Below are 9,086 nucleotides of genomic sequence, written 5' to 3'. Positions count from 1 at the left end.
GTGACTTCAAACTTGTGGAAAGTAGAACTAAGCCCTATAGATACAGAGAACTCTGTTTATCTACAATTAGCGCCAGATGTGAAATAACACCTTCTCAGGTGAGAGCGATTGACAGAAGCTGGTGTGAAGGTTAAGTAACAATCAAGTTATGAGGAAACAACCTCAAGGATGTTGAAGTGTGCAAGAAACTCTACTCAGTTATATCCCTGAGCTACAGTTAATGTTCCTCCCCCCACCACTGCAGAGATGAGCAGTCCATGAGAGAAATGCCTCCACCTCTACGCATGAGTTTTATATTATTTGCTGCCTAGTTTGCAAGCAAGCACGCCCCCATCCCTCTTCAGAATTTTAAGCCTGGAAGCAAATTTCTCCAGTTTTATGAGATGGGGGACCCTTGGAGTCTCTCTCCGTGAAAACTTATTACAGACTTTCTCAAAGAATGTTCTCTCACTTGATGGTTAGGGAGTTATTTCCCTGGGCGGTGGTGGGGAAGGCGTTCTCTCTTTTATTTATCTTTCCTTGTTAAAGAGAACTTGACCCTGATTTCCACGTGCGGGCCAACTTTTCCCATAACTTTTAAAAGAGGAGACCTTGCATTAAATTTTGTGGTATCTGTCCCTCACCCAAAGTTTTGGAGCTATTTAAGAAAAAGGTGGGCTTGCCCTGGTCATTGTCTGGTGTTCAAGAACCACCTTTGCAAAGGATCCTCTCCAGAGGAAGGAAAAGATTTTGGTTGAGATGGCTGTCATAGGGCACTGTCATAGAACACCCAAGATCTCCCAGACGTAATGGGGGGAGAGCGCTAATAAGACACTATTGTACTATATGAGGACAAGGAAAGGGAGCTGACTCCTTAAACCGGCCTACAGTCTCCCTGGGGATAGATGTCTGGGAAAAGCAAGGCGATATTTTCATATCCTTAGCCGCCAAGTCCTCCTCGCCCATCCTGGGGTTTCCTGGGGTTTGTGGCATCCACCGAGATTTCGGAGTTAAATCTGCATATTCCTCTGGGTCCCAATCTCCCCTAAGCGAACTGCAGCCAGAACGAGCTAACATTTAAATTCCCCCTCGCTTCCTCTTCCCCCCTCCCCTGGCTGCGTCTTCCTAGACTTGAGGGGAGGAGGGGAGGAATACAAAAAAACGAGGACGCTCTCCTTTCAGGAAATGGAATTCTAATGTACGCGTTCCTATTTCTGAATCGGAGGTACTAAAAATACCCCCGCGACAGCCTGAGGAAGCTGTCGCCGTCCTCTGTGCAAACAAAATCGACAATTCTCCTTCCCCGCGCAATGGGTCTGCGAATTGGGCGGCGGGCGGGGACAGAACCATTGGCTGACCAGGACAGAACCTCCACCCTGCCCCAGAGCGTCTTTCTCCGAGCCCCAACCCCGAAATTCTTCCTCCACTGAAGCGTAGGCCTCCTAAAACCCCTGGAGTTCGAATTCCTGCTCTACCAAGCCTGGTGACCCCAGGCATGTCACATGGTTCGTCTCTGCCTCTATTTCTCCGTCTGTAGAGTGGGAATAATCATGCCCAGCTTGAGGGTTGTAGTCACCGTTCGGGAGGATGTGTGTTAAGTTCCTGGCATAGAGCAAGCCCTCGGGAGATGACAGGGTTTTCGCTAGTGGAAACCACTGGCACGCTCAGCACTGAGCGCCTACTGTATACCAGGTGTTGGGCAAACACGCACTCCAGTCACTTTCTGAGTTACTTGGCGGAGTGAGGGGGTGCCCTTTGCGTTAAGCATTTTTCCCTTCAAATAGTCGCCTCCCGCAGTGGAAATCCGCGTGGGGTCACCTCCCAGCCACACTCGCCCCCTCAAATGGGGAGGTTGCGTGGAAGCGCACTCCCGGGCCCCGCGCCGCACTTCCTCCTGGCGCTGGGGAACATTGTTCCAAAAGACGTGGGCTGAATCGCCGCGCGGATATTAAAAGTGTGTGTGGGGGGAGGCCCGGCGCGACGCGCCAGTAATCCGAGCTCTTGATTATCCAGATTCGGATCAAACGGGGCGGTGGCGGCCGGCCCCCTCCTGGGAATGATTAGATGATTAATGTAATGCTGTTTGAAGGGTCTCTGTTTTCTCTCTTAATTTGGGTCATTACTTAGAAAGCAAGCGTGAGATCATTTCATCAGCGTGCTCGGCAGCAGAGATAGCTATTCAGGAAATGGGCTAACGGAGCGGTAATCAGGACCCAGGAGGCGGCGGCGGCGGCAGCGAGCTCGGGGAGCCCGGGCGCGCCCTCCGGCGGCAGGGCTCAGGGCACCGGGAGGCCAGCCCCAGACCGAGAGCGCAGGCCAGTGAGCCCCGAGGCTCTGGCTGGCCTGGGGGACCCTTACCCTCCAGTTCTCGCCGCCAAGGGAGATTGGGAGCGGTGGTTGCCCTCCTTAGGTCTCCCGGAGAAGGGGACGCGCCCAGAAGCTCTCCGGTGGGGTAGGGCGTAGATCGCTTACCCTCGCGGGGCGTGGCGCTTTGCTCAAGGACGATCCCAAAAGCTGCTCCCCAACACCCAGTCGCTTTTAACCCTTTTCTTTGAATTTGCTTACCCAAATAAGGCAACACCCAGAATCCCAAGCGACTGAACAGTCACCAAATAAAAACTTGGCACCTGCTGCAGGCCGACGTAGGCCTGCTCGCCCTCACTCCTGGGGGCCTTAGCACACAAGCGCAGCAAGAACACCGGTTTGGCCTCAACCCTGGCCCCAGCGCCCCAAAATTGGTGCATTTAGGAAGGAAATGTTATAAACGCCTAATTCCTTCTCGTTCTTTGGGGCTGCTGAGCTGACCTCGCCGCGAGGGGAGAGGGGGAAAAAAACGAGCACTAATGATTCTGTTTATTGAGTTATATATGTATATATTCCGTGTTCGCTTGTACAGGAGGATTTACATGGCTGTATAAAGATGGCTAGGGGCGCCGCGCTCTTCTGGGGCGCTCACGGTGACAGGCTGGGGTTAAAACTGGCTGCCCCGGGAGAAGCGGAGGCCTGGAATTAAATACGTTTCGGCGCACTGGATTTAAATAAGTTTCCTGAATATACAAAGGTGGGGGCCACGAGTTTGCTGCCAGTCATCGAGGAAACATTTAGCTTTCCAAAAATATGCTGGTTTCGATAAATAGATTTTAGCCTCTCTGCTATAGTTTTTTTTTTCTTTTAATTTTAGAAATAAGTTTATATGTGTGATCTGTTTTCAGGTGGTACAGGGAGGGAAGGAAGGGCAAGGCAGTAGCTCTCAGCTCTGCACTGTCCTAGTCAGGTCCTTTGCGGAGGGGGCAGCAGGGCCCACGCTGTCGTGGAGTTTGCGCACATGTTTCTTTAAGTCAAAGTTTCTGCAAAACCCTTTGCCGCAAGTGGCGCACGTGAAAGGCTTCTTGTCGTTGTGGGTGTGCATATGGAAGGTTAGGTTGTAGACCTGGTGGAAGGCCTTGTTGCAGATGGTACATTTGTACTGCTTCTCGCCGCTGTGGGTCAGCTTGTGGTTCTTGTAGTTCCCTACAAGAGATCAGAACAAAAGACGTGGGGGTATGGAGTAGAATGGTGGGGAGGAAGAGGCGAGCGCCCCAGGGGCAGCCCAGGTGCCTGCTCAAAAAAGGCGACGCTTGGCTAGGCGGGCGCGACCTCTTCGAGTGAAGAAGTTGTCAAACTTCGTAAGCTTCAAGCCCGGTGCTCTCCCGGCAAGACCGAGACTGAGTCCCGCGGAGCCGCTCTGCGCTCCTGCTCTGCCCGCCACAGAGGCCGGTGCAGCGTCCCTCCCGCCGCGATCCGCGGGCCGGGAAACTTTTGCGTAGCCCAGAGACGCACCGAGTCCTTTTCCTGGCTGATGCCTCGCTAGAAGAAATTCGCACGAACCCGGGCTTCATTCTTTTTTTTTTTCCCCCTTCTCATTTTTAAAGTTACTTCTTTCTCGCCCCCCAACCACCACCTGGAGATCCAAAAGTGCCTTGGAAAATCCGATCCGGGGGCCAAGGATCATACCGGTTTACCCCAATCTTAGATTGTTCCCGGGAGGGTTATTTTGCTTCCAATATTTTTCATTTGAAAGAGAAGTCCCGGATACAAAAGGAACCTTTTTCTATAGGGCAATACCCTCTCCTTTTCCTACATCCTTTCCCTCTGTCCCCGTACTTCCTTCGACCTCTCGAATTCGGAGTCTCTCCATGCACCCAGCCTGCATACAGCGTGGTCTACTAACCCAGCTAGGAGAGCTTCCCCCTACACCAGGCACAACCCGATTCTAAAGAAATGCTGCGCCCGCGCCTGCAGATTTCGCCTTCTCTCTCCAGATCCCTCTTTGCCTTCCTGTCAGCCAGCCGCGACCCGAGTCCTGAGGTGAGGTGAGAAGAGAAGGCCTCGCCTGGCACGTTACCTTTTTGGTGAAAGCCTTTGCCGCAAAATTCGCAGACGAAGGGCTTGTAGCCCGCATGGATGCGGATATGCGTGTTGAGCGTGGAGCTGCGGTTGAACGCTTTGCCGCACTGGTTGCATTTATGTGGCTTTTCCTGAGGAAAGGGGCGAGTGCACAGTAAGGCCAAGACCCTGGCCGGGAGAGGCCACCTCGGGAACACCTGGAAGGGACATCCCCCCCTCCCCACTCAACCCTAGAGGGTAAGGGATAATCTTTGGCCATCCTATCCCCAGTGTTATCACTAAGATTCCGGGGTTGCGCGCGGGCTGGGCCCGACCCCGGGGGCCACGTACCTGGGTGTGGATAATTTTGTGCCTGCAGAGCGTGCTGGCCTGGCGAAAGCCTTTGCCGCAGACTTTGCACACGAACGGTCTGGCTCCGGTGTGGACCGGCATGTGGCGGGTGAGATTATAGTGAGCGTTAAACACCTATGGAAAGACATGGGGAGCCTTGTGGTGCGTCTGTCCGAGGGCCTACAATCATCCCCGGGGGGACCACAGCCTACCTCCCCCAACCAACACCCCCTTCAGAAACCAGAGCCTTTTTCAGTTTGTAAAGTGCTTCCCAAACTCCTGCTTACACCAATACTGTGTGGCCACTGACAAGGGCATCCCCATTTTACAGAATAGGAAACTGAGGCCCAACTAGGCTCCCAATTTGGGTAGTCAACTACTGGGGAGCTCCTCAGCTTGAAAAAGGGGAGTTCCAGGCTGCCCCAAGGAAGCCGCCGCCGCCGGTCGCCCCTCCCGGCCCCCCTAGCCGAACCCTGGGCCTCACCTTGCCGCACACCTCGCAGGTGAAGTTTTTGGGCTTGCCATCTGCGGAGCCCCCTGGCAGCTTGCTGTGGCCCTTGACGCCTCCGCGCTCGGCAGTCAGGGCCGAGTTCTCCTTCAGTACCTGCTCCAGCGGCGCCGGCAAGCGCTCCTTATGGGGATAGGGAGCCTGATGGGGGAACTTGTCCGCAGCCAGGCCGGCCAGCTTGGCGTTCTCAAGCAGAAAGAGCTTGGGGTGAGCAGCCAGGGCGGCGGGGGCCTGCGCATTGAGGAGGCCAGATGGAAAGAGGTGGCCGCTGAGGAGCTCAGACGGCGGGTACGCGGTCGAGTCCAGGTAGTTGAAGTAGTAGAGCGAGCCGCTGGCCGGCAGCCCCACAGCCTGGTTGATGACCTGCGGCTTGATGACCCTGCCCGCGGGCAGCGCAGACGGCGCCAGGCCCAGCTCGGCCTTGCAGCACACGCCACAGTTGGTTTTGCACAAGCCGCTGGCGCCGCACACTGGGGCCCCCCCGCCGCCGCCGCCGCCGCCACCGCCGCCGCCGCCTCCGCCGCCGCCCGCCCGGAGGCTGCTTTTCCAGAGCTCCGAGTAACTGAGCAGTGTCTTTGACGGCACCTCGTAGCCTAGGGGCTGGAGGGGGATCATACAGGGCAGCGGCGAGCAGAGGTTGAGCAGTTTCTTGCCCTGGCTGCTGTCCGCCTCTAGCGCTCCAGGCCGGGGCTCAAAGGGCGCGCGGGGCTCCGACGTCTTGGCCATGATGCGCTCGATGGAAAAGGCCAGTGTCTTGGAAGTGGCCGGCGACGCTCCGGCGCGCGGGCAGGCCGGGGGCACCATGGTCTCCAGGGAAGCCGAGCTTGCCATGGCGCGCGGAGCTGAGCCGAGCCAGGCTGGGCCAGGGCGCAGCCTCTCTCCTCTAAGTCTGCATTCCGGAAAAGGCAGGGGGGAAAACTGCAATTTAATAAGCACCTAGTCGGGCCCGGGTCACCCATTTGCATTCAAATGAACAGGGGCAAAACAAAGTGCACCCAAGGGTACCAAATTACCGCCCATTAACCCGGCGCGCAAAGGAACCCACCAGCCCCTGCCCTGGGACTTTGAAAGGGGGAAGAAGGGGGAGGGTTTACAAAAGAAAAGGGGGGGGGGCGGTGAGAAAAGAGTCTCAAATTAACCCCCCTGAGCCCTTCCCTGGACCCGGGCCTCTGCCACGCGTGCTGGGAGCTGGACAGTGAACGGGCAAAGTTAAAGAGGACCGGAGAGCCACCTCGCATTTACCTCTTTCCCCCACCACCAAGGAGATGCGTTCCGAGCCATGCAGCGTGTCTCTTCTGTCACATTTTGATGGCAAACATCTTCCCCTCCGCGTGAGATCACTGTCTTTTACATTCAGCTGACATCACATGAAGTCACTTGAAGTGGAATGACATGGGCGGCGGCGCGGCTCCCGTAGCGGCCCCTGTGTTCCCCCACGCCTGCCGGCCGCCGCCACCACCGCCCCTCAAACTTTAAAAGGAGGCAACTGGCGCCCGCGCTCCCCTCGGGAAAGTGCGAGCGGTTTGCGAATCGGGAAAGAGGGAAGAGACGGGAGGGGGAGGGGGAGGAATCGTGATGGTTTTGCCGGTGGAAGGAAAGGGGGGGGGGACCCAAACCCAAACCTAGGCAGAGTTCCGTGCGTGATTCACAACTTTGGAGGCCTGCAGGTTTGGGGGACTCGGGGAGAGCGGAGGGTCCCGGACGCGGCGCCCCCAAAGGGCCCCTGGGTGTCAGTCTAGTAGTCGAAGTATCCCTTAGCCCTCCGCAGCCGAGCTGGGCATCGTGCTAATAAACTGCCATTTACCCACGGAACCGGCGCCAGCCCCGAACACGCGCAAATGATAATTACCTCATTAGGATGTGGCGCATGGACGCGGGCGCCGCGTTTGGAGGGGGGAACTTGTTAATGGGGAAATATTAATTTATGCAAAAGCAATGAGCTCGCCTTGGCTGGCGTCGGAGGTCGGGAGAGAGCTCCCACTGCCTAAGGACGACCCCGAAGCGTCATGGAGAGCAAGGCCGCTCGCCGGGATCTCGGGGGCCTCGGCGCCGCGCAGGTGCGCCTCCAGCTTTATGGCCAGCTCTGAGTCTGAGGCTGGGGGAGACTAAACCGAGAGCTGGAAGACTTTCGGAGATCCTAATAGATCAGAATTGTTGATTTATGATCGGGTTTCTGAGGCAAAGCCGGGTTCTGCTTCTGGTTCAGGGCTGAGTGCGGGGAGGATTCGGAGGGCAGCTCTCCCAGCTGATGGGTACTTACTGTTTGTATAATTGAGAAGGTCCAATCTCCACCTGTTTAAGGAGCAGATTGAAACAGCAGAACCTCCCCTGGATCCTATTAAAACGTTTTTCCTCCTAAGGCCATTCAGTCGAACCAATTTTCCGAAGTGATTCATAGAGCTGAATTCTGCCAAGGCAGCTCTTTCACTTTTAGCCACTAAAGCACCGCGTGGAACCGGGTTTTGTGTTTTTCTAAAATAAAGAGAAGGATTATCAGACAGGAGAGGGAGGGGGCCTGAAGGGGGGCGGGCAGAGACTTAGTGTGGCCAGAGGTACAAGCAGAGGGAAGAAAAGACCCTTTTCTAGACAGGCCCCAAGTAAGTTCGGAGGAATTCAGCGTTTTGTGCCTGGCGCACAAAAGCAGCGCGCTCCGCGCTTGGTTTGGAGGGGCTGAATTCATCTGTTTGCAGACCATTCCACCTGCGTATCACAACAAACTGCTCAAAGACGCTCCAGCACTTTCAACAGGCCGGGTGCTCTTGGCGACAACAAAAGTGGTCGAGGCTGAGGGTTCTTACGGAGGGGGGTGGTGGTGGCTAGCAAGAGAGCGAACGAGAGAATTAGGTTTAGGAAAGGGGGAGGACGGGGTGCAGGGGTTTTTTTGAAAAGTTTTGGCCGGTTTTGTTCGCGGGACAATTATATCTTGCTAGCCAGCTTTTGCAAGACCACGAGCTTTGTAGCCGCAACCACAGTTTAAGAGGATTACAGTGGGTATAATATGAGCAAACAGGGTTTGATAGTGAATTCCATCTCCAAAGACACACGATCATGTGAAGCCAGAGAAAGTGGTGGTAGAGGTAAACCCTCTGTTTCTTCACTCAGGAACAAGTCTTGAGGGGGCTGAGTATCCCGTCCTAGGCCCCTCCGTGCTGCGAAACATCCCTGGAGAACGTAAAGGGACGGGGAGAAAAGCTCTAGTTTTAACTTCAGGCAAATCACTCCCTTTTTCCCTTCAATAAAAGTCTCTTTCCTTCTACCCACCCATCCAGTTGCGGCTCCTTTTGAGGTGCAATTTTAGGCAGGATTTGGACATAGCAGGTAAGGAAAAGGAAAAGTGTACTTGGAAAAAAAAAAGAGGGAACAGAGAGAGGTCCCTGAGGGAAAGTGGCTTGGAGGTGGACTGCAATAGGCTAATGCTCTCACCCTGCCAAACTCTGAAACTGCCCCTAAATTCCGCAATCATAAGTCTGTTCCCGTAACATCACCCTCCCACCCCCTCCCCAAATTACCAGATTTCTAAGCCAAGAGGCTTGCTCATCTGGAGAAGAACATTTCCATATAGCCCATTTAATTTAGAAGATGTTCAGAGAGACACAATTCCAGACCCAGTGTACCCCCATCCCTATGTTAATGTGAACACAAGAGCACAGATTACTCCCTCCTCCCACCAAACATGAAACAAACCAACTCACCCCAACATTGAAACAATATCAATACACCTGCAGCATCTCAAGACCCGAATTTCTATCCCGACTCTCCTGTGGATCCCGTTTGCCACAAGCACTGCACCCCAACCCTTTTTCCAAATTGGGTAATTGTTGCTCTCCGCAGCAGCTCGAAAGATCTGCTGGTTTGAAAGCTCCATCAGGCTGAAAGGCTTCCA

General features: G+C 54.9%; 1 protein-coding gene across 4 annotated transcripts; it reads right to left on the bottom strand.

Moving 5' to 3' along the window:
• Window positions 1-405: 405 nt before the first annotated feature.
• FEZF2 (FEZ family zinc finger 2) lies at window positions 406-9,086 on the bottom strand. 4 transcript variants are annotated; one of them, XM_002813578.5, is made up of 7 exons: window positions 8,896-9,086; window positions 7,053-8,365; window positions 6,446-6,579; window positions 5,180-6,092; window positions 4,696-4,830; window positions 4,364-4,496; window positions 406-3,489 (listed from the first exon to the last, which is right to left on the bottom strand). In XM_002813578.5, exons 4-7 carry the CDS (start codon window positions 6,032-6,034, stop codon window positions 3,230-3,232), a joined length of 1,383 nt encoding a protein of 460 aa, XP_002813624.1. In that variant the 5' UTR covers window positions 6,035-6,092; window positions 6,446-6,579; window positions 7,053-8,365; window positions 8,896-9,086; the 3' UTR covers window positions 406-3,229. The 4 variants fall into 4 exon arrangements, with proteins under 4 accessions (XP_002813624.1, XP_054407932.1, XP_054407934.1 ...); XM_054551957.2 differs by having other exon boundaries at window positions 7,464-8,365; XM_054551959.2 differs by having other exon boundaries at window positions 6,446-6,560; window positions 7,464-8,365.

The sequence above is a fragment of the Pongo abelii genome, chromosome 2 (assembly GCF_028885655.2).
Source record: "Pongo abelii isolate AG06213 chromosome 2, NHGRI_mPonAbe1-v2.0_pri, whole genome shotgun sequence".
NCBI lineage: Eukaryota > Metazoa > Chordata > Mammalia > Primates > Hominidae > Pongo > Pongo abelii.
The sequence above is the reverse complement of the archived record's forward strand: the minus strand, read 5'-3'. Positions and strand labels throughout refer to the sequence as shown.